The sequence below is a fragment of the Pezoporus occidentalis genome, unplaced genomic scaffold, assembly GCF_034315485.1.
Source record: "Pezoporus occidentalis ecotype Australia unplaced genomic scaffold, CSIRO_AGI_Poc_V1 ctg212, whole genome shotgun sequence".
Classification (NCBI taxonomy): Eukaryota; Metazoa; Chordata; class Aves; order Psittaciformes; family Psittacidae; genus Pezoporus; species Pezoporus occidentalis.
In genome coordinates this window covers 436,492-461,743 of record NW_026913987.1, presented here as the reverse complement: position 1 = coordinate 461,743, position 25,252 = coordinate 436,492, and the positions used below count along the sequence as shown (strand labels likewise).

General features: G+C 45.0%; 2 protein-coding genes and 1 long non-coding RNA gene across 14 annotated transcripts in view; all 3 read right to left on the bottom strand.

Annotated features, from left to right (window-relative positions):
• Nucleotides 1-14,686, bottom strand: part of CARD19 (caspase recruitment domain family member 19) — a 63,653-nt gene extending 48,967 nt beyond the window's left edge. For 6 of the 9 annotated variants that reach the window (XR_009965026.1, XM_062619619.1, XM_062619612.1 and 3 more), the window contains exons 1-3: nt 10,610-10,826; nt 3,184-3,326; nt 1,151-1,304 (exon numbers count right to left, since the gene is read on the bottom strand). Coding sequence is in view for 8 of the 9 variants with exons in the window: in XM_062619619.1 (XP_062475603.1) it covers nt 1,151-1,304; nt 3,184-3,326; nt 10,610-10,811 (499 nt within the window). In the remaining variant the exon portion in view is untranslated. Of the gene's footprint in view, nt 1-1,150; nt 1,305-3,183; nt 3,327-7,949; nt 8,014-10,609; nt 10,827-14,477 lie in introns of those variants that run through there. The other 3 variants (XM_062619617.1, XM_062619618.1, XM_062619620.1) reach the window with 3 other exon arrangements.
• Nucleotides 14,687-15,273: 587 nt separating this feature from the next.
• LOC134164163 (uncharacterized) lies at nt 15,274-21,994 on the bottom strand. Its single transcript, XR_009965027.1, has 2 exons — nt 21,862-21,994; nt 15,274-21,421 (listed from the first exon to the last, which is right to left on the bottom strand). It is a non-coding gene; the product is annotated as an uncharacterized LOC134164163 (long non-coding RNA).
• Nucleotides 21,995-22,376: 382 nt separating this feature from the next.
• Nucleotides 22,377-25,252, bottom strand: part of SUSD3 (sushi domain containing 3) — a 34,650-nt gene continuing 31,774 nt past the window's right edge. For 3 of the 4 annotated variants that reach the window (XM_062619610.1, XM_062619609.1, XM_062619611.1), the window contains one exon: nt 22,377-22,746. In XM_062619610.1, the coding sequence (XP_062475594.1) occupies nt 22,527-22,746 (220 nt within the window). In that variant the 3' untranslated portion in view covers nt 22,377-22,526. The remainder of the gene's footprint in view (nt 22,747-25,252) is intronic. The other variant, XR_009965025.1, reaches the window with a different exon arrangement.

Here is a 25,252-nt window from a genome sequence, read left to right as displayed (position 1 = left end):
ACCCCTTCCTTCAAAATGAAAGGGGAAACGAAGCTAGACAATGCGTATCTTCAAAGGTAAGTACAATTTACATGTCATTTTCACTCCAGAAACAAAAGAGGTCTAACCTATGGACTTTTGGTGTAAAGGTTTGAATCTCAATGGAGTTTTTGACCCACATGTCTGAAATAGCCCCTGGCACCTAACTGTGAATTTTCTTACAACTAGAAATCAAGCGACTGGTGAAGTATTAGAGCTGTTAGATACTTTATAAGGATTTCTTAAACTGCAGTCCCTTTGCAGCTTCATTAACTGAAATGTGGGAGCTTTCCCTCAAGCTCCTTAAGTCACTTCAGTATGCAAGATGCCTGAACGCATTTCCCATCCATTTGGAACATTGTGCTTTTCTCAAGTTCATTAGGCTGGAGTGGCGGGAAACAAAACCAAACCAACCACGAAACACCAACACATAGCAAGCATTATCCCTGGCAAGCCAGGCTGGATACTTTCCATTGAAGAAATCAGCTCCTTTGCAGTACAGAATCAAATCTGTTTGAGCCTCAGTCCTCCTGAAGCAGATACATACATAACTGGGGGGGCGCTGTTTATGGATATCACTTGGATGTCAGCTGCACAAACCAAATCCTAAATGCCTAACATCACAGCTCATTCATGACAAGGGCCTATGAAACGTTTGTTCCACTTTAAACTAGATACAACTAGGAGATATATGGATGGAGGGAAAGCCAAGCTTCTGGGCCAACGGAGTTTTGAACTTAACAAATTTGAGTTTTGTAATGTTCTCATGTCAGAATAAACACATAGGAAACAAGCCATTAAGAAGCAACGGTTATGAAAAGAGAAACTGTACTTCATAAGAGCTATATTTCTGTCTTATGTGTTGCTCTTAAACTCTTTTAAAGACATCTTTCATATTTCAAAACAATCAAAGCATTTGGATCTGCCCACACCAGTCAACAAATAAGAACTATGCAGTCAAATCCTCTTACAGCTTTTGGAAAATTCCAGTCAGAAGAAATTAAGGTATACCCCAAAAATACTTAAATAACCTAGACAGGTTATTTAAAAACTCTAAACCTCATCTGAAATGAGGTCTCGTGGTACACCGATGAGGAAATCCACAACTCCATCAACTTATGAATCAACTTACTGAGGACTTTCCTGCTTGGTAGGTCATCATACAGCTGTTCAGCATTGATCTGTAGAGCCCTGTAAAACTCTTGGCAGTGTCTCTCTCCTTTCTTTTGAAGGTGCTTTATGAGATCTGAAAGTCTGGTATGGAGTGATGCCTTTGGATTTCTGAACTGTAAGAGGAAAGCACTCATAAGAAGAGAGATGACAACACATCATTTTACAGTACACCAGGGAGTGAAGATACAGAGCTTATTTTACGTTTGCTAAAAAAACAAGTCAAAAAGAGAGGGGAACCTAAAGAGGACATACAGCAGTCTTCAGGACACTGAGCTCCATTTGGTTAGCACTGCCTGATGGAGAACATACTGCCTCTGCCCTCCCTCATTCCTTTTTCTGTCCTGATAAAAGTGAGTTACTCTCCGTTTGAATGTGTTTTCCCTGTGTTCAAACTAACACGGTGCTCGCTATTCTATAATTTGATTCTGACAGCTGTTGATAGAAAACATTAACAAATCTTACAGTAAAGTTCTCTGGTTTCAAATTTTCCCTTATTTGCCTAGTAATGATCATCCAGAAAGGTAGTTTTATACTGCTTGCATTTGTCCTAATGTGTTCATTATTCCAATATTGTATGTTTCATTGCTTCCAGCACAATTAAATGCTGCAACATGTACAAATTCTCAATACTCAGGCAACAGGGCAAGCAGCTGCAGAAGAAAGTACCCTTTTAATGTAGCCCAAAATGTGGTATTAGGAGACCTTACAATGAGAAAGAAAACACATCAAATCAATTTCAGCTTATCTGGAAAATGACCAAACCATTCTCAGCAAAGCATTGTACTTCAGACCAGTACAGCAGGTAACCTTTGTAGTATACTTATGATCAACTCCTGCTCTATGGGGACAGAAATGAAAGATACCTTATATACAATACTCCTTATTCTGACAAAATTCCAAAACTTCCACAAGGTGTACTGGATACAGCTGAGATTGTAAGCTTCCTAAACACAGCTGACAGAAACTTCCCTGGACCTCTGTGAAAACAATTCATTTCTGTCTGCTAAATGCAGAAGTCCCAGATTGCATTTCACAGATTTACGTGTTTATGCTTTTTCTTTTTTTTTAAGCTCTTGAGGAAATGAGATGATCTCTCACTGTGCATGTCACACTGTTTACCTTAACTGAGTGGCTAGACTGGCTCAGCTGATGATCTAGCACTGCTCTGTACCACTGGAACACTACTCATCCTCATGGAGTTTGATTATGACAAAGCTAGACCTATGTTTCCTAGAGTTACAATACTGCTATGCCAAAACCCTGAGTCTTGTGCAGACAGTGAAGGGAGGGTGGCCTTTCTCCATACATAGTGGCACCACTGGAAGGTGTTACTAATTCCATCCATGTCCCACAGCTCCCACACTTACAGATGGGACTAATGCCCCTTTTCTCTATCACTACTTAGAGTTATTAATCATATTAATCAGTAACTAAAATAGATTAATACAGATGATTTTGTGGACACAGCTGGATACAGCACAGATTATCTGACAAGGCTCACACTGACTCGTGTGAGGAGGTAGGCATGCAGAGCATTTAGTCGCCCAATGGGTGCAATCCTGACACAGTGATTATAAGATAGCGTGCTTCTGCACACACAGTGTCAGTCATCATGGCTGGAACTGTGGCATTAAATTACTGATGAAGAGAGTGCCCTCTCTCATAACACCTTGGCACAGGGAATATGCCAGCCCCATGACTTCTCTCATATGAGATGCCAGATACAGCTGGTCAGCAAGTAAGAAGTGAGGCCAGGTTGGATGGATCTTGAGTGATGTGGTTTAGTGTGATGTGTCCCTGCCCATGTCAGGGGGGTGGGAACTATATGATCCTAAGGTCCTTTCCAACCCTAACTATTCTATGATTCTGTAATTCGGTGAGGAAGATTGGCTGCATGTGGGACCAAGAGTCAAGCTGGAAAGAGGGCAGCTGAGCTACTGACCCGCAAAAACAATGCAACATTCAGAGATACAGTAAAATCCATCAATTTACCTTTTCTGCTTCTGCATTGGTAAGAATTTGGGGGTAGACTCTGTTAAGCTGAAGAATAATTTTATCAACTACTTGCTCATTCAGTCGGCTATTGCTTGTAAGAAAGTACACATCGTGCTGCAGCCGATGACAATACGATTGATCTGGAGATAAAATAATACAAAGAACAAACCACAGCAGTTAGTTAGCAAGCCATTTTTTAATTCTGTACATATAATTTTCCTAACACTGGTTAAATAGCTAAAAAAAAATTACCACCATCACATAATTTTAGAAAGCTGAATTATCTGTTAGGGAACCAGAAGATAGCCATGCGCTTTCAAAAACCCATCCACTTAAAATGGCATACATCTGAATTCCTGGCTGGTCACTTATGCTGCTCTCCCTGTCCAAAGAGAAGGTTCTGAACTATTTAGGTGTCAAGCACTGATGATGGAATATTTAATCAAATACAGCCCTAAAGTTGTTAAATCACTGAAGATGTACCTTCTATCATTTATGGAGTCAGATTATGGAGGTTTAAAGTAATGTGTCTTATAAATTTTTTGATGTAAATATGAAACCAGACACTGAAACAGAACTGGAAGATCAGGAACAGCATCTCTTCCAAAGAGCCATCCAGAAACCAGACACTGAAACAGAACTGGAAGATCAGGAACAGCATCTCTTCCAAAGAGCCATCCAGCTTTTTAGGAAAGGACATCTGCCTTAACTTCTTACAGGAGCGGGGAGAAAAGGCAGTCCAAAAGCAGTACATTTTTGCCATGGACATACATTCAAATAAACATACAGTTAAAACACATCTTTCTCTATCAACCCAAACCTCTGCAAATACAGAAATCCAGAAATGCTGTTGTTTCAGGCACCCTTTCCAATTCAACAGCAATGGATTTTGCAGCAGCATAGCTTTCCCTATAGCTCCTTGTTTATAGTGCCTAGATTAAGACAGGGACAGACTGGTTCCACAGGTAACTGTGCCTTTATCAGATTTAGAAAGGGAGTGTCCATGACCCTGTCTGAAGTGTTAAAATGACAATACACCACTTTATAACCCAGCAGCATCGAAAACAAAACCAAACCACACCTGCACCCTCAGCACATTCCCCAGGTAAAACAAATGCACAGGTTTGTGGTATTTTGGCTATCAGAAAATAACACAACCATCAGCTCTTTGTGCCCTGCAATTTACAGAAGATAAAGGAAAGAATGAAGGAGAAGAGTCAGGAAACTGCCATGATGCACTGCACCTGTGCACAGCCCTTGCCCTTTCTGTACCGTGTTTGGGGGTTTTCTGTATTACACTGTCCTTTTTCTGTATCTCTGTAGCACTAACAGTATTTACAGGAAAGTTCTCAGGACAACCTCCCACTATGACCACCATGCACTAGTAACTTCTCCAGTGCCAGTGTCACCCCTATTCAAACAAGAACACACAGCTATTGATACTCTAAGAGAGCTGTGATTCTACAGGCACAACAGCATTTCAGATAAATTCTTACTTTTTATACAAACATCATATTATTTCCATTATTTCTAATGCCTCACTTTTCAACAGCTCACTGTCAGGTCAGGGCAGCTTTTTTGTGTACTGTCAGAAATATCCTGCCCTGACATACTTGCTGTGCAACCCCCTTTTGTTGCAAGAAGTTCCATGTCGTCTGATTCAAGGTTGAGATCAAACTTCTCTTCAAATCAACACATTAGCATACACAAGAGGCTGTGTCAAGGACCAGGAAACTGTGCACCTGAGTCTGTTCAAGTCCCTGCAACTTCCTCCTCCTTCTGCTCCATCTGCTACATGACTTGCAGTGATTCTCAGTGTCACCAACAACACTGTACCTTCAGCAAACTTACAAAGAAAGTGCACTAAACCAGGGACTTATAGCTAGCAGAGCAATTAAACTTCAGATAAAGAACCCCAGCAAGTGCTGAGACCGTGACAAAATTCTGGCAGGAGGAGTATACAAAATAAAATAAAAGCAGGCTCAAAGGGTCATCTCCTTCCCTGGTTCTTGCTTTGCTGCTGCCTTGTCATTACTGATCCCCACACAGGCAGTGTGCACAAGCGTTAATTACAGCAGTGAAGTTAGCTGTGACAACTGAAGATCACAATTATCCAAGAACATCTGAGCAGTGAGAAGCACTCCATGTCCTTGTGGCACTTTCATTTACACACACTCATTAAACCACCACCATTCTTACTGAGGGCTTTGTGCTGCCATCTGAAACCTGGCTCCCACTGCACGTCTAATGGGGCAGAAGCCTCTCTGGGATTTCAGGACTGGCTGTGTTTTCTTCCCATCTAAGCCAAAAGGCAGGAGAGGAGAACTAGACGATGCTCTTGGCCCCTCTGCCTACTGCTAAACTGTGCCTGCCATGGATAGGTCTTACGCCTGGCTCAGGCATTTGCAAGGAACTTCTCCCATCCTATGGGATGCTCCGTTTTTAAGAAGTATGCTTCTTCCACATTCCCACAGTCACATTTTGCCTGCCTGCACCTTCATCTCCTCCAAATTACTTAAGTATTTAGGATGGGGTGCAAGGTTTAAAACTGCCAGAAGAGCATTTCTCAAGCTCAACACAAGCTCAATCAAAGTAGAGCAGAAGTGTCTCACCCTTCAAGTACAGAATCATAGAATAGTTAGGGTTGGAAAGGACCTTAAGATCATCAAGTTCCAACCCCCCTGCCATGGCCAGGGACACCTCACACTAAACCATGCCACTCAAGGCTCTGTCCAACCTGGCCTTGAACACTGCCAGAGATGGAGCATTCACAACCTCCCTGGGCAACCTATTCCAGTGCCTCACCACCCTTACAGTAAAGAACTTCTTCCTTATATCCAATCTAAACTTCCCCTGTTTAAGTTTTAACCCGTTACCCCTTGTCCTATCACTACAATCCCTAATGAAGAGTCCCTCTCCAGCATCCCTATAGGCCCCCTTCAGATACTGGAAGGCTGCTATGAGGTCTCCATGCAGCCCTGTCTTCTCCAGGCTGAACAGCCCCAACTTTCTCAGCCTATCTCCATACGGGAGGTGCTCCAGTCCCCTGATCATCCTCGTGGCCCTTCTCTGGACTTGTTCCAACAGTTCCATGTCCTTTTTATGTTGAGGACACCAGAACTGCACACAATACCCCAGGTGAGGTCTCACAAGAGCAGAGCAGAGGGGCAGGATCACCTCCTTTGACCTGCTGGTCACGCTCCTTTTGATGCAGCCCAGGATATGGTTGGCTTTCTGGGCTGCAAGCACACACGGTGGGCTCATGTTCGTTTTCTCATCAGAATCTCACCTCTCGCTTCTGAAATCTTTAGTCTCTCCTCTGAGAAATCTCTGCTCAAACCACACAAGGGACTGCCTTCTGGCAAACTAGGGGAGAGAACATTCCCATCGACCAGCGCAGAATTGTGCCTCAGCTACTAAACTTAAAGAAAACAAACAAAAAAGCCCCACCAATCCTGGTGGCTGGATCGTGGACCCTGCTCTGGAGAGATAAGCATATCTGGAAAGCACATGTGCACATCTGAAGTCGCCACATGATGATCTCAGGCACAGCCTGCCCCAGGAGCTTCAGCACCTTTGTTATGGCAGACTTGCTCCAAAGCACTGCCAGCCACGGCTTGGTTACAGGCATACAAACATAACCATGCCATGAGGTTTTATAATCACAGCAGTTTTTTAGTATTGAACATGCCCATTATTTATGTTTTAAAGCAAGAGAAACCCCAAACAAGGCAACTTCACAACTGCAGCAAGATTACTCGATGTGCTGTCACAACTTAAGAATCGAGGGAGTGGCTGTTTAGGAAGTTTGCATATCGACCTTTTATCTCACTGCCTCATAGAGACAACAGTTATTGCAAGGAAAATGTGAAATCTTTACATTAAGAAGACTTTGTTTCCAAGCATGAGTCACCCTGCTGTTAAAAGGACAGTGGTGCTGGCAGCCAGCATTTGCCTAGAAAGTTCAGAACAGCAGTACTGGAAGACAAGGTCGATTAACCACAGTTTACAGTACAGGCATGACACTGTCAGGCATTAGGGCATCAGAGATTACAAGGGCACGTAGTGCTAGGACAAGGGGAATGGCATTAACCTGCCAGAGGGGAGATTGAGATGAGCTCTTAGGCAGAAGCTCTTCCCTGTGAGGGTGCTGAGGCGCTGGCGCAGGGTGCCCAGAGAAGCTGTGGCTGCCCCATCCCTGGCAGTGTTCAAGGCCAGGTCGGACACAGGGGCTTGGAGCAAGCTGCTCTAGTGGAAGGTGCTGGAAGGGCGTTGGAACTGGATGAGGTCCCTTCCAACCTAAACCAGTCTGTGGTTCTGTGATTCTATGATTATTTATACCCCCAGACTGCACATGGGTAGTATCTAACTCCAAATTTGTCATTTGATGTTACTCCAGTTGCACACTCTCCTCTGTCAGAACAACAACTTAACAGGGCTTAATCCTGTCCACATGTTTTGGATGCAGCTGCAGGTCTTCTCAAACATGCAGCTGCAGTCGAGGAGTTGGAGGGTTGGGGTTGGACTGAGCTCAGTAAGAGAAGCAGCAAATACAGCTGAGGTTGGATACAATGCCACTTAAGCTTAAAAAAAATGTCAGTATTTTCCTTACTAAGAGGAACTGTAAACTTGTGAAAGAGACAGACAGGAAACTCAAACAGCCTTCGACAGCCACGAGGAAAACATGACTAATAATTCCATGCTATTGACTTACAATTACTACAAGCCTGTCACACCTCATACACGACCGCTTTTTCTCTTACCCAAAGTACAGAAGGCCTCTGGCATACAGCACATGCACACCGCGCTGACATACACAGCCTGCACCTGACCACACATGGAAGGAAAGGAAGTACATGTATAATTCAGAGATATTAGAGAAAAGCAAGTGATTACTGGTTATTTGTAGCCAGCTGCTCCTCAGACAGAATAAAATCCATAAAATCAAGGATAATGAAAGTGCAAGCAGCAAGTGACAGCAGCAAAGCAACACACATCATTTTTTACCTGCAGGCAAAAATCACCCTCACTGCAGCCCTTCAGATAATGACACATCTCAATTGTTCTTTCCAAACAGGCAATTAGGTTTCTGGCAAGGGCTGAAAAATGACCCAGCCTCAACACTAAGGCTGACAAAATATATTGTGCTCATGGAATTAAGGCTCCCTGTAAAAGCCTCCTTCAATTTGCCAAGCAAACAGGATCATCACAAGCTGATAAATTCAAATACAACAGACACAAACCCCAACACATCTCTCTGACATCTCTCTATTCTCCGTAACACCACACATAATTTGCAAAACTCCATTCCAGAAGCCTCAGTGGTATGTGCTGTGCTATGCAAACACAAGCTTTGGCTTCCTGTAAAGCTCCTAGATGATTTTCATTAACTTTATAAAGGTAAATTGACCTTGAAAGCACATGACCTGCCATTTGTATGTGTCCATGCAAACTCCTTGCTGAAGCCTCTCAGGTAAGAGCTTAAAAAAGTCTCTCTCAACAAAATGTTACCTTAACATAAATTTAATTTTTGGCTTTTCCCTTTCAAGAGCCCAAGAAAGGGATGCTGAGGATTTGAAAAAGAATCTGCCTGCAGAGAAATGGTCTGAGATGATCAGATTGCACTGATTACCAAATGCACCCTAGATAACAGCAGCTGGTCTGCTCCTCTGGCCTGGAAGCAGTGATACAGAGGTGAAAGACAATGCGTCCCCACCCTGGCTGCACTCACCCACTGCCACATGCTGGTGCTACCAGCAACTCAGGAACCAGAAGTTCCTGACAGCACATCACAGAAACACAAATTGTTTAAATTGGAAAAGACCTTTAAGGTCATCCAGTCCAACTGTTAACCATCAACTCAGCACTGCCAAGTCCACAACTAAACCATGTCTCAAGCACATCTACATGGTTTCTGAACGCTTCCAAGGATGGTGACTCAACCACTGCCCTGGGCAGCCTGTTCCAATGGCTGAGAGCTCTTTTGGTGAAGAAATTTTCCCTAATCTTCAGTTTAAACCTTTCTGGTGCAACTTAAAGCCATTTTCCCTCATCCTATCGCTTGTTACTTGGGAAAAGAGACCTACCACCACCTTGCTGCAACCTCCTTTCAGGTAGCTGCAGAGTTCTGTAACTCATCTTTACCTAAAATACCTTCTCAAAATAGAAAAAAAATAATAAAAGACTGAGCAAAATATTAAAATGCTCTTGATACTAGAATGTGACATTTGCTTACAGGTATTCCCAGTCTTCTGAGCGTTGTACAAAGGCAGCTCTGAGGACGACTTGGGGGTGCTGGGTGATGAGAAGCTCTCCATGACCCAGATTCAGGGTGCACTTGAGCCCAGAACCCCCCCCCCCGTGTGCCAGGCTGCACCCCCAGAGCGTGAGCAGCAGCTCAGGGAGGGGATCCTGCCCCTCTGCTGTGCTCTGGGGAGACCCCCCCTGCAGCCCTGATCCAGCTCTGGGGCAGCAGCACCAGAGGGACGTGGAGCTGTTGGAGAGAGGCCAGAGGAGGCCATGGAGATGCTGCGAGGGCTGGAGCAGCTCTGCTCTGGAGCCAGGCTGAGAGAGCTGGGCTGGGTGAGCCTGGAGAAGAGAAGGCTCCTGAAGGGGAGACCTGAGAGCAGCTCCAGTGCCTGAAGGGGCTGCAGGAAAGCAGGAGAGGAGCTTTGGCCAAGGGCCTGCAGGGACAGGCCAAGGGGAATGGCTTTAACCTGCCTGAGGGGAGACTGAGATGAGCTCTTAGGCAGAAGCTCTTCCCTGTGAGGGTGCTGAGGCGCTGGCACAGGGTGCCCAGAGAAGCTGTGGCTGCCCCATCCCTGGCAGTGTTCAAGGCCAGGTTGGACACAGGGGCTTGGAGCAAGCTGCTCCAGTGGAAGGGGTCCCTGCCCGTGGCAGGGGTTGGAGCTGGAGGAGCTTTAAGGTGCCTTCCAACACACACCAGGCCGTGATTCTGTGATGTGTTACCTCCACCCCTGCCCCGGTGGGTAACGCTCTCGCTCTGTTACACACACACCCCCGAATCGGGCTCGCTGGCCGCAGAACCCCGGGACCGGCTCCCGCCCGCTGCCGCGGCACACACCGCCGTGCCGGGGGCCCGCCCGGGACGCGTGGCTCCGCAGCGCTGTCCACACCCGGCGACGATGCCGAGGGCTGCAGGGCCGGGTTCCTCCGCGCTACCGCCCGCGTGGGGCCGCTCCCCTACCCGGGGCCCACCGGCAGGCCGTGACCACGCCGTTACAGACTCGCCTCGGAGCTGCCGCGCTGACGGACCGAGCACGGGCCGCTGGCGGCACCAAACCCTGCCCATCACTGCCTCCAGCCGCAGCCCCGCGGGGGCAGCGCCGCCGCCTCAGCGACCGGCCCCCTCTCGCCCCGGCGGCCCCGCCACCGGCCCCGGCCCTCCCCGCCCCACACTCACCGGGCATGGCGGCCCGGCCCGCCGGCGGGCTGCGGCCTTCGTGTGGGGATGGCAGCGGGGCGGTGCCCGGAGGAGGCGCTGCAGGAGGCGGCGGGAGGAGCGGAGCGCTCGGGGCGACTCCTGGGGCTTCCAGGCCGCGTCGCGGCGGGTCAGGCCTCGCCGTGTCAACCCCGAGGGGTAAAACACGTTCGTCTGTAATCATGGAACCACAGAAGCACAGACTGGTTTGGGTGGAAGCGACCTTAAAGCTCATCCAGCTCCAGCCCCCTGCACCGAAGAGAAAGTCTGAGCCTTCTGTGCAGTTTGTGGGGTTTGAAACAATCCATAATTAGTGATGCCGCAATTTAATTTCCCACAAGTAATTTAACTGTTCAAAATACCCTGCCTGCATTTTTGCAATATCCCTATGCAGCTTACAGTTTTATCCTGTGCTGCAGCCCTGTACACTTCTTTTACGTGCTTGATATGTAAGGTAAATCTGACAGGTAGCTACTCACACCCAAGGAGCAGGGACTTCTCTCAGTCAGAGGAAAGAAAGCTTGTGGCGAAGCACCTAATTAATATTATTACTATATTAACTTCCCGAGGGAAGAAGGACAAGGAGATCCGTGCATTTGAAAACCTCCCATCTGCACAAGATTTCATCCACATTTACTCGGTGAGGTATGGAAGATGAAACACTCTCCTGCTGCAGGGCAGCAAAACTGAACCTTAGCTTTGCAAACTGTGATAAAGAGGTATGTTATTTATTACTGCAGAATTTTTACTGCAAAGACTGGCATTTGTATAATGCATTGGGAAAGGCAGATTTCTAGTACGGCAAAGACACAGGGTGATCTATAATCATGGTTTGTCTTGAAGCTATGAAGAAAATGTTTGTGTTGAAGAGGGACAGAAATCTTCTGGAGGGATTAAAATCACAATTGGCAAACTGGTAGTAGATTGGTACGTAAAAGGCTTCAATCTGCCCTCACACAGGCACCTCTTATTAAACCAGTTTGCCTCTCTTAGGAAGGAAGCCCCAAGCACCAAGGAAACTCAACCATTGCCTGGATGATCACTAGTCCACAAGATCCCGAAAGGTTTGCCCTGTTTTGCCTCCAGGCCAGCTCAAACCCAGCATGTGGAAAAGCTGTACCAGTATCCTGGCACTGGTTAAACAGCAAAAACAAAACATATGGCCCCTTGGAATGATGCATGTCTTGGGAACATGTAGCACTGAGGCTGGAGTCAGCAGGTCCTGGCTGACAGGCTGGGACTTCTCAAGCCAGCAGGGAAGGCACCAGTTACCAAATGGGAGGTAAGAAAGGGTTTGGTGAGGGTGTGACTGTGCTTGGATACACACCGGACACTCTCATAGAGAGACAGCTCCAGCAAGCCTGGGAGTTTAAAGCAATGAAAACAGAGAATTTGCTGGCAGTTTGTGAGGGCTGCTACTTGGTGGTCTCATGGAGGGATTTCATACCCAGCACAACCCCAGCGATGGTGCTTGGGGCATGCCAGGGTGCTTCTCGCCCGTCCTGGGGCAGCATTTCACTAGCCGGGTTAACCAAGAAGTCCTGAAGCTGTCTTCTGGATAACTTCTCTGATACCTCGCCTTTGTTGCCAGTGGCTGGCCTTCCCTGCCAGAGTGAAGCTTCTATCCTGGCATGGCTCTCCAAGGAGAGCTGCGTCCCACCCCAGTGCCATGTCACACACCACTGTGCTCTCCATGCAGGGTCTGAAGAGCTCATTGTGGAGACCCTCTGGGTGAGCACAGCCAGCACTACAGTAACACACGCACCATGATATGCACCTAAGTATTTGCTGCACTTCCATTTCAGTATTTAGAAGGGGCCTGTAAGAAAGATGAGGAGAGACTTTTCATCAGGGCCTGTTGCGACAGGACGAGGGGTGATGGTTTTCAACTAAAAGAGGGGACAGTCAGGCTGGACTTGAGTAAGAAATAGTTTACAATGCCCAGGGAGGTGGTGGATGCACCATCCCTGGAGACATTCAGCGCCTGGCTGGATGTGGTTCTGTGCAATCTGATGTAGTTGAAGATGTCCCTGCTCACTGCAAAGGAATTGGACTAGATGAGCTTTGAAGGTTTCTTCCAACCCAAGCTATTCTATGAGTAACAAATGAGATACTTGCATCCCCACACTTCTTGAAAATGTTGGTTTGTACCTCTGTACTACAAATGGAAGCAGTTTTTTTATGTCTAGAAAAGTGTAAGAAAATGGGTAAAAAATGCATAGCAACATTTTTAGTATTGTCAAATGCTGTGACATTTATGGTGTGTGTCCTTGGGAAGATGAATAAACATCCTGAGTTTATTCCATTTACCCTCAGGAATCCAGATCTTCCAAACAGCATGAAAATAGATCTTTCAATTATTTTTATTGCACATGGAAATCTTGATCATGCCTGTATCAGTGTGATTTTTGGCAATGTACTGTAGTAACAGAAACAGGCACCTTGTGGAAAGGAAACTGCCATTTTATAACTCCTTTTATCATACATTTTTAAGACTATTTCATCTGTATATTAAAACAGTGTAGCAAGAGGTGTTGCCTAGTACTGAGAAGCAGTATGGCATGCTGGGGATTTGTTTTCATGCCGTTGTGAATTTACTGGAATTTGTGCTCCTCTGAAAAGTTCACTACCAGAATCTAAACCACAAAACTGAAAAACTGGTCATCTCAATGTGACACAGACTGAAATCTCTAATACAGATCTTGAATGGTTTTTAGCAGATGGCATTTCCGAGCACGGCAAGTGAAATGGAAGTGAAAATAAATCATTCCAGAGAGCTGCCGGTGTGCAGCACCATGCGCCACGCTGCCTGAAGATATTTTTGTCCTATGGACTTAGATAACGACAAAAGTCAGGGGTTAAATATATCTCCTTGTGCCTACGGCACACAAGACTGTATTGCTGTCTGGTTTGCCTTGCAAAGAGAGATCTTAGGGAAGTCACACTGCCACTGCAAGGGCAGCAGGAGGAACATCCATCTGCATACATGGGGCACCTCCTCGGGGAGGCACATACTTGGCTGGAGATGGGCCACCAAATGCCTCCCATGGAATGATCCGTGACATTCAGTGCACACGGCTGGTTAGAGAGGGCACACACTTGGTACTGGTAAAAGCAATCAGCGTATTCACACAGCACTCCAAAACCCTTACCTGTTTTGAGGCAAATGGTGCCTAGTCTGAAACTGCCCACAGACTGAGCGGGACTGCACGAAGCCCCCGCTTCCTGCTGATGGGAGGCAGAGCTCCATTCTGAACTTTGTGATTCAGTTCAGATTTCTCTCTCCTAATTTAGTGGCTGAGCTGAGTGTCCTGCCCATGGGTATTTTTTTCTAAAGGACAGCAGTTGTATTTCCTGGTTAGCTAAACTCCAAATTGCTGTTTCCTCCCTGCTGAACCATTTGTTTACTTGAGTGAATGATTTGATTTAGTAAATATTACCCTTCTACTGGCAGCACAGGCACGTACTGTTTTCTTGTTCTGTTAGTTGTTAAATCACAATATGGTTTCTTATTTTCCCACAGCTGAAGAGGACTGGATCTCTCTGGCAACAAATTAAATCCAGAGAGTGCATGCAGTTCCTTTAACAAAGTCCTTCTTTGTGTCTAAGAAAATACAATGAAATATGGCTTAAAAGCTCAGATTACACACTGAGCTCCCTTCAGCAAGTTTTAGCTAATCGCTTAGAAAAAACTGACTTTTAGAAGGATGAAACACAGGGAAGGCAGCGACTGGGTGGCCACTCCCGTCGGAGACGCTGCCCCTCCTGCCTGCGCACTTCTGTTTCTGCAGATTCGGACTTTTCAGAGCAGTTGTTTCGCCCGCGTTCCTCGTTACCAGTACGCACTTACATGTCTTGTAGAGCATGGTCCATAGGTTTCAGGGGTCCGCGGCGTGCGCGGTGCCCAAGCAGCCGGAGCGCCGTCCGCCGTGCCCGCAGGAGCAGAGGTCGCTGGCGCCGTGGAGAAGCGAAAGTCAAGGGGAGGCAGCGGCTCCGGCTGTGCGCAGGCGGCGGCTGCCTCCCGGCGTGTCCGGGTCACCGCTGCTGCGTGGCGGCTCCTTCGCCGGTTTGCTGGGGGTGTTTAAGGGACGTGTCGTCCCCCTGAAACCCAAGCTGTTGGTTTATTCAAAGGCATGGGATGGAGTTGGGGGTTTTGTTTGGTTTCTTTTCTTGGTTTTGGTTGCTTGTTTCTTTGTGTTTTTGTTTTGTGGGGGTTTTGTGTGTGTGTGCTTTGCAAAGAGAATGGGCAATTTTCTAGTCTTCTTTATATAGTCATAGTATTACAATTGGTATTCTAGGACAAGGGGCATGGCTTTAACCTGCCAGAGGGGAGACTGAGATGAGCTCTTAGGCAGAAGCTCTTCCCTGTGAGGGTGCTGAGGCGCTGGCACAGGGTGCCCAGAGAAGCTGTGGCTGCCCCATCCCTGGCAGTGTTCAAGGCCAGGTTGGACACAGGGGCTTGGAGCAACCTGCTCTAGTGGAAGGTGTCCCTGTTGAACTAGGTGAGTTTTAAGGTCCCTTCTAGCCCAAACCAGTCTGAGATTCTGTAGTTCTATAATAATCAGGTTTTATTTGTTTTTTAGAAGATGAAGAGATGAAGAAATGAAGAAAAACGATTCTCTGACTCCAAACAGAAAGGCAGAAGCTGTGCCGCAAGTTCTCAGCTTTTTATTCCTGACCAGCTAAGCCAAACTATTAGATATGAATAGAACTGACTTGGGCAAAATCATAGCTTGGAGCATCCTCAGGTCTGAAAATCCCTTGTATTTTTTCCATGACTGAATTACACACACCCTGATTCTGCTGTCTGCCACCCCATCCTTGGAAATTTTGGTAGCACTAGTAAAACAAGACCGTGATGCAAATTATGGAAAAATTGAGTACCTCTTGTTCCTGGCACAATGGAAACTTCAGGTTATAGAGTAATCCCTTGTATACTTATCATAAGTCATCATGATAAATATTACAGAAGCTATTGTGTTAGGATAATGAAAATCCAGCCTCACATACATGTTCAAAACCACACTGAGCTTAATATCTGATTCCTTGTGAAGTACAAATCAAATTATACACAAGAGAAAAAATACTGAACTATTTTTTTTTTTCCCCTAAAAAACTCCAAAACATTGAAATTCTTTGAAGGCAGGATGCAAATGAAGTAATTTGAGCATCCTCCTGTTAAAACAGGTCTGCAAAAGAACAGCTGCCAGATTTGGCAAACTGACATTTCACAGAGCTCCAGGGAGAGAACAAAGCCACTTTGTCTACAGTGTCCTCGCATGGAAGCCACCTCCCTGCCAGTTCAGTGCCTCACCTGACCACCATGTGCCAGGAAGGACAGAAAGGATGGTGTGCAGCCAGCATACAACTCATGGGCTTCATGAATCCAAGGCCAGCATCTGAGCATGAATCCAAGAGGCCACTGCAGACTTGGGGTCATAGATGCAACATGCCTCCTGTGGGAAACACTACTGTGAGTATTCCCATTTAACCTTGACCTTGAAAACAAGAGCAGCCTGAACACACATGTAAGTATAGCATGAGGGATCTGGGGAACAAGCTGCTTCTGCTCTGCATTACACCAGATGAACTTTCACTGCCTCACTGCTGTGCCAGAGGAGTTTTGTATTTCCATCACTGCATGAGCATTAGCTAGGAATGGAGAGTGACTTGTGAAACATCTTTATGTGGAGGCTGCTGGAGACTGTACACTGTTTCCACCAGCTGATAGGTTCTGGGTGCTGTGACAATAGAAATGGCTATGGTTGTGGATTAATTATACACGAGCCTTTCAACACTGGCTCTGTCAATCGTCTCTTCATAATAGTTGTTAAAAAATAAGTAGAAAGGAACCCCTGCTCATGTTACTGAAAGGAGAAACAAATGAGGTTTCTTGGATCACTTTTAGGAGAACAGGGCTTGATCAGATTTTACAGTCATGTATTATGAGGTGTAACTTTCAAAAATCTGAAAGGTACTGTTCCACTCCACAGCAAGAGTTTATTAACATGCCACAGAGAAACCTGGCTTGACCCGTTGTAGGTTGTTTTACAGCTCTTGCCTGTGGTCTGACTTGGTGAAAAAAGTCCCAAGGGTATCTGAAGCATGTACCAGTAGGTTTTCTGGACTTCTCATCCATAAGTTAGCCTACCCTACTCCCAACCCCAAAAAAGTTCTTAAACTTATCAACAGTAACTGAATGTACTGAAGTCCTATAGGCACAGCCAGTGAGTGTAGCCACCTTTCTGAAGCAAGCCAGAGGAACATGCAGTTCTCAGGTCTGTCTGGAGGTCCTCCCCCTGCAAGGTACTCATTGTGACGTTGGTTTCTACTCTTTCCTCAGATGTCTTTTCTGAGCACAAAAACTACTGCACTATGGTAAATACAGTGTAAATTCTGCAGCCAAAAACTATATTAGATGCCATCAGGTAGCATTTATGTAGCTCTTCCTGAAACTTCCACAGAACACTTAAGAAATCCCTCAACAAAATAAAATATGTATCACAGTTTAACAGCTTCTTGCTGAGCTATCAATGTTATAAATGGATGCAACTGTAAGTCATCCCAAAAGCTAACAGCTGGCATCCAACCAAGTTTTCTTCTTGGTCCTTCCAAGCAGAAAAATTAATTGCATCTGCCATTTAATTAAAGTTCTTAAAAAGTTGTGCTGCTTGACATTGTTTAAAATAAATGAATAGTTGCAAAAGCCATTTACATCTGACAGTAATCTACTATAGCAGATTCAGTGAGTTACTCCGCTTCCAAGGCATCACTAATGATTGAGATGTTTTGGAAGAAAAAATGTTGGAGATCTCTGCCTCTTCTCCATCCCAAACCATCAGTCATTTATATCCCATTCATACAGCAAACGTCTGGAGTGATCAGCGATTTCTGCCTTCCCATTCCGTGCTACCTCAGATAGTGTTGGCTATCTCCTGCAGGTTATCATGTTCCATCAGTTGCAGTCTAACCAGAACTTAGACTGACAGCAGCAGAACATGCTGAGGAAAACATTTTTAGACTTTCAGGATAATACCCGAGGGGCAGGTGTCCAGGAGAAGGCTTGCATGGCTAAAAATCCGTGTGTAAGCCTTCATGAAAGCAATGTTAACTCTACGGCAGGTACTCTGGTGTCCATCCCAAGCTTTATTGTTCTATCCGGATCAAAATGTAGTCTTTCTTTCAACCATAGAAGATGTGTCAAGATCATATAAACATCTCACAGCTTCAAGTATTGGTGAATCATGAGTCAGGCCTCCCCCAAACCATGTCATAGAAGCACAGAATGGTTTGGGTTGGAAAGGACCTTAAGGTCATCCAGTTCCAAACCCTTGCCGTGGGCAGGGACATCTTCCACTAGACCATGTCACCCAAGGCTCTGTCCTACCTGGCCTTGATGTCATTAGCGTCAAAGAAACATAAGAAACTTGTGTGTTTCTTCTGTTGTTTGACACTTCAGGACTGAAAGTTCTCCCTTCAAATATAAGTGTGAGACACTTTTAAATAGAAGCTGTGATTTTCACCTGTTCATCCAACTCTACCATTTACAGCTTAAGAAAATAAGAAATGTCATATGAGACTTGTGACAAAACTCTCAGGATCTGGCAACATTATACTCTGTGATACCATACAGATACATGTAAAGGAAAGCAAAATAAGCAATGCCTTTGATAAACACTGTTGCCTGTTTTTAAACCTGTGAAGAATTATCCTGTTATACTGTCACATAATCAATTAAATTATAAGAATCTTTGCAGGGAGGGGTCTGTCATATATTTGTTTGTGCAGTTCGAAGCATTTTAACTTGTTCTTTGAGTGTAACCCACCAGTTCCCTAAAACACACTAGGAAATGCAAGTCCTCTGTAGCAGAAATGGGAGCCTGAATCCATTTGAAATTACTGGATGGCAAACATTTAAGGGTTAATTTAATAAATACAAGGTTTAAAATGTCTCTTTTAGATTCTCAGCTGCTTTTATCTCCTTCCTGCACAGCACTTACTTTCCTTCTGACAAGAAGTACTGTTTACATGAGCAGTAAAGCTAGCTCCAGGGGGTGCAGCAGTCATAAACTAAGCACAGACCCAGAGGGATCTGAGCCACAAATCTGATAAATACAGTATGGGTGTTGTTTCCTTAACTTGTAACTTTGCTGCCTCTTGTGTGAGACGCCTAAATGAATGATAGTAATCTGAGGCTCTGGCACAGAGACAGTAAATTTACCTGCCTTTTCTGTTGCTTTCCATGGCTATCAGTGTGCTTCTCACCTCAAGGTTTTGCTTTCTCCCATCAAACATCACTCAGATTCGCCTCATCAGGGTAACTGGTCTCCGTTCTCACACAGTGTGCTGGCCCAGGCATCCCAACAAGTGAATTTCTTTCACTCAGTGACTTGCAATCATATTATTCTATTTTAAAGTCACATACTAAAATCAAAACACCAGCAGCTAAATCATGAAATCCAATTAATGCAACTGCAGAGATGTGGAAGAGGAAGGGAATTCAAAAGAGCTCAGAGAGGCAGGATGAAGCATAACTGGGCCACCCTTCACACTTTTACCTTATCTGCTTTTAAAAAGTGAGGCATGGTATTACTAGTAGAACAGAGTAGTTCACTTCCATGCCTACAACTCTGTTTCATCCTATGTTGAGATGTGCTTTCTTTGCAAATTGGTTAATCGTTTGTCCTACACTCTTTCTGGGTTTCAGAGAAGCACCTTCATTCTGGTAGTTGAGGTTCTCTCCTTTTGTTAAAGTTAGATTTGCCATTTCCCATCTTCTAAGACCTCCCTTGTCTCTTCAGTTTCCTGAAGCTGTATCGATGATGGTTCAAGTATTGCTTAGCCAATTCCTTTAGTGCTTTAGGATGAATTTCATCATGGAATCAAATTTATCTTAATATTTGTGGTGTTCTTGCTTTATTCTAGACTGCAATCCTAGCCCCAAGTTAAAATCCATTGCATTAACCACTGAACTCAGTGATGCCTGATACAAAGTAGGCAGTCATCTCTGAGTCCATTTTTGATTTTTCCGAGAAATACCTTACCTGTAGTTTCACTCTGTTTCTTCCCCTATATTTTTATCTTCTCTCATTTCCCTTGTTTGCTGTAACTGTCACTTTGACCTTTCTAACAACTCTACTCACCCCTTTGGGGCTGCTCCTCAATCATCTGTCATGTTTCCATTTTTTAAGTTTTTCCACTCTTTCATGTTCTCAGCATTCTTAAGGCAGCTGTATCAGATCTTTGCTATCCTCTGCATTGGGTCTCTCTGCCATGCCTTTAAACAGCCTCTGCTAGTGACAGCCAGCTCTCCTGCACACCATCTATCAGCTTGTTTCTGCACAAGTCCTTGTTATTTTGGTATGTCAAATTTTGCCTTTTTGAAGTCCATTTTCCTTATTCTGCTGCTCTTCCTCCTTTTCTTAAAAATGTGATGTCACTTATTTTTGCGTTCACCCAATGCCATTTTTGATTTTAACATTTTCCCCCTGCTCTAGTCAGAAGCAATTGTGACCCCACTCCCCACCATGTGCAGACATAAATCAGTCACCAAGTTGTATATTTGAACTCTTGATGATTTGTACACTTTTCCAGCAATTAGACCAATAACGTCACCTAGTATTAAAGATGGCTCTGTTATTTCCCTAAGTAGACTTCTTCCAGCTCCTTCTCCTAACTGCAGGATCACCCAGCATCCCATGCTCCATGCTCCTTTACCCTTCGTTCTCCAACCACAGACATCCATTAATGAGCATTTCACCTCATGCTGAACTTCAGAGAGTGCACAGACCTTTCTTCTCATGTATCCTACGTGGAACAAGTTATCCTTTACAATGCCAAGATCCTAGTGCTAGAATTTCTTCCAGAAGCACTTAGTAATTCTTGAGTTGTACTTTTTGTTATGTGGAAAGTCTTTAACTCCTTTGCATTTAATTCTGATATCTCAGCCATGTGTATAAGAGCAGCTCAGATGTTTGGCTGATTTTCTCAGACTTTGTTCACCTCTATGCTCCTTTCACACATTTTCTTATTATTTTCACTCACCTGCAGAGTTTCACCACTGCTGCTGTTCAAGCCCTCCTCTCAAACATGACCCAGAAATGCTTTTCTATGGAGCCCAGCCATTCCCAGCTGTCCTGCCAGAGAGTCCGACAACAGCAGTGAGGAAGAGCTGCCACTGTGCAGTCGGAGTGCATCGCTTTATGTAGAGATTTCATATCCCTGGAGATGTGAGGAAGAAATTGTTTACAATGAGGGTGGTAGAATCCTGGCACAGGTTGCCCAGAGAGGTGGTGAATTCCCCGTTCTCGGAGACATTCCAGGCCAGGCTGGATGGGGTTCTGGGCAACCTGATCTAGCTGAAGATGTCCCTGCTCATTGCAGGGGGGATTGGACTAGATGAGCTTTGAAGATCCCTTCCAACCCAACCAAACTGTGATTCCGTGATCATCTCAAAAACATTCTGATCCCTCTGCCTCCTCCCCAACTTTGGCAGCAACCCTGAGTGTTGGGTGCCGGCAGCTGGGTACAGGCAGTGGAGCTAGTGCCAGCCCTGTGTAGAGAGAAGCAAAAGCATAACATGGGATGCAGGAGCACATGTGGGTACAGAAGCTGGTTGGGTCTGGCAGGGTTCCGAAACACTGCAGGCAAAAGGCTCACAGAACACATATCTCCTGGTAATCATTGGCTAGTATTGATTTAATGAATTGAGAACTTAACTGGAACAAGTTATGAGAATTATCTCCATTCTCCTTTTCACAGCACATACTGAGAATTGCATTGCAGGGGTACAACCTGTTGTATAGAAGAACTGAGCTTACAGGAACAAAAAACCCCAAACCCTTCCTTTGCTGAATTTCAAGCACGTGGTTTTGATCTCTGCCAAGCGTGGCTAGGATGGAAAAGGGCATTTTTAGGCCTGACAGCAAATTACAATAATTTGAATTTCAAACCTGAAACTTCAGAACTGAAGGTCTTAATAGGATACCTGATTCACAACAAGCAGGATATACAATAAAACAGTTACTGGAGCTTGCTATAAGATCGTATTTCCATCATGACAGGAATGTGACAATATCCATTAGACAGATGATGACAGGAGAATAAATAAAGCTTCAACTTGAACAAAAATAACAGTACACTATCTATAAGATATATGTGTGTGCATACAAACAACAGAATCAGAGCCGTATCAGTTACTTAGCTATTCAAAATGAACAAAACAAAAAACCCACCTTGTTTCCTCACACAGCAAACAGATTAATAATTGGAAAAGAAGGCAGGTTTTCCCAAAAATGGATCACCCGTCAGTGCTCTCACAGGGATGCTGCAGTGATGCCCGGGCCACCTTTCCACCTGCAGGCATGCACCAGCTGGTGGATCCAGAGCTGTGCCTTGGCTGCATGCCGTCACACGTGGTCTTGAAATGCAGAGCACGAGGATCCAACAAAAAGGCTTTCCTGATACCAAACAACAGGGGCTTTTACTTAAAACCAAAGTTTTATTGTAGTTTTATTATACTACTGTGTAAAAATATGAGGGATTTTTCATTCTGAAATGCTTACAAAAACCACTGGTTAAAAGAAGGTGGCAATCTTACAGATGTGTAATTTTATGATCAGTAACTTTGTATGAGGCAAATATACAAACTAGCTACCATTTCTCTCTGCATGTACAGAAGATTTTGGTTTTGCCATGGTCACAAGATGTAGCACACCATAGAGAATGGACTGTAGGCCTCAACATTCATTTTTTTTCATAACTTGAAGCATTTTTATTAAATAACCATCTTGGAATATAGAAAACTTTCAAATTCATATGAATAATTCACTCTCTATGTTGTCTTTAAGGCACATATTTCTATCCAAATTTCATTTGGGTGCAAAGGAGCAGTTGTGTATCAGACAGCAGCAGGTATCTGGCAGCTCAGTTTGTTAAAACTGTCCTTATGTCCATGGACTTCAACGAGAAGTATTGAGCTCACTGTCTGTACTGCAGTGTTGTGTCCCGATACAGCCTGTTTCATCAGTGTACTACTGCTCTTGGTCAACTTAGGCAGATGATTGTTGTCTTTGCAACACCCAGGAGCTATGATGTCCCGAGGCCACTCCTCCTGGAACCTGCAAATGTAAAGGAAAAGTTATTTCTGTTTCATTTGCTCTGGTGAAGATACAGAACTTCCTCATCCACTTCATTTGCACATCAGTCATTTTGCAAACCTTGTGCTGTAACTCACTTCTCCTAGCATTAAAAGCAGTTGGCAGCAGTGGAGCAAATGACTGTGTCTATGTAAAAGCAGATGCAGACCTTGAGAACACTTGTGATGTTGCTGTTATTTGGGGTTGGGGCAGATGCTGTTTGCTTTCCATCAAATGAGTCCCCAGCTTCAATTTAATGCTATGTTATTTGGATTTTTACAAATACTTGAATTCTGGGACTGGTGTAGAAAGAAAATCTGTGCTTGGTTAGCAGAGCACTGCTGGGATCACAAGAGCCAGTTGTGCTCATCAGGATTTGAGGTGTTATTTGCAGAGCTGCCAGTGATGCTGATGCAGTGCAGTCACATCATGCCTTGTGCTAACCCTTGACTGCCCAGTCTGGCTACTGCCTGGCCCCCCCAGAAGGGACTGCAGGCTGAGGCTCCGCATTTCCAGCAGCTCTGGTGGTCATTAATTCTTCCCACACCAGGAAAGGAGATCTGCCAGCAGTGGGGAGACAGGCTGCAGCCCCAATCAGCAAACCACCCAGAGGTGGACGGTGTGGGAAGAACAGTGACAGCCAGAGATGGCAGAATTCCTGAAGAGATGCTCAGTAAACTACACACAGGAAAATGAGATGTGGGATCAGCTTGTGTTTGCACGCTGCTGCTGGAGGCATGCTAGATACAGTGGGCTTTAAGCACATGGCTCTGTGGACCAGAAACAAATAAGACACGGCCCTTTGGGGTTTGTGCCAGATGACTCTGGTCTGAGCATGTGGGCTTTTGTAAAACACCATTTACTCCACAGCAGCTGCCTGCATGCAGGGCAGATGCTGAGATTGCCTGCCCCACACTGACACCACTGAGCACAGCAGCCTGCACATCCTGCACAGTCAGGATGGGGTGGTCTTATCCTTTTGTACATGTAAAGCTGGTCAGGAAACAAGTTACATTCTGCAGTTATCTGCTGCAGAAAGCCAGCCAGCAGAAATGTTCCTACACAAAAAGTGCACATATACAGAAACCACAGGGGAATAACAGAAGATAAAACCAAATAACCAAGCTCTTGCTGTTCCGGTACTGAGTACAGATACATCTCCTGTAAAGGAGAATGAATCTTGCTCTTCACTGGAAAGCTGCATTACGAAACTATCTGGGGCATAAGCTACAGTCAGATAATGCAAAGGCATCTTAGAGCTCCTCTGCATTTGATGTAAGAAGACACTGTCATCTCAATATACTTATCGAGGTGGTGCTCAGATGAACAGAATTTACCCACCTGTAATTTGGATAACAAGCTCATCTATTTCTTAAAAAACCCCAGCCTGGTCATTTGGCACACTTTGTGTTGACCTGCACTGTTTTAACTGTGTCTTTTATTCTTGGTGCACCAAAGCCCTCGGGTATCTTTGTGCTGGACACTAGAACACCTATCTGAGAACCCCTGTGCCTTGCCATCAGGGAAAAGAAAGCTACATGAGGTTACACTGCAGATCTCACTGCTGAAAGAAAATCTTCTGAGACACTTGCTACTGCGCATTTCTTAATAGTACATTGGAACTCAGTTCCTTCTTCTTGAGGTGGTATCAACAGTTACAAAATAAAAATGAAATCAAAAGAGCTTGTACAGGGAGAAGAACTGGGATAAGTTTAGCATGGGGTAGCCCCAGCCTTTGCAACTAGCCCTGCCAGGATTACAGTTCAAATCTGGGTGTTCTGGTTACGGTGCAATAAATATACTTTACCTGGGCAGAATTCATCCCATTCTGACTCTTTCTCCTATAAAACTCTGTACTGTGAATCTCTGCAATTACCCACAATCCACCAGCAACTCAAAAACCTCGACTGGCTAAAACTCTGCCTGGAGGACAACTATACTCCTGACTAAGCAACCTCTTCTTCCTATTTTGGGAACTATAAGTCTAGGATGAGGTGGCAGTAGGCACCCTCCATTCACTGCACTATGTTGAGCCCTGTGGATATCAGAAGGACAGTGAAGTCAGTGGAGTCCCACCTAAGTGGAGGTTGAGAAATGCTATTAAGAGGGCTGAAATGTCAACAGGGACAGATGAGCACACAGTGAGCTCTCCTCTGCCTACAAGGCTGTCAGTCAGGACTGGCCTTCAGTCTGCACTTGCATCCTCAAGAGCTCTGTTCTTTGTCCTGAGTAAGTGTAAGTGTGTTTTTTTAACAAGTGCTTCAACTTCCCTGAACTCCAGTTTGCAGGAGTTTCCAGGGCTATTTCAAATGTCATGGTAAGAGGATTAGAAGACCTCCCCGTGCTCTTATCTGGAAATGCAAACTCACCCAAGGATGCTAGGTGCGCAGTACATTTGACCAGGACAGACTTTATTTGACAGATAAAGATGGAGCTCCTATCTAGGGAGAAGAACAGCCACCAATGGGCTTTATTGATTGCTTGGTTA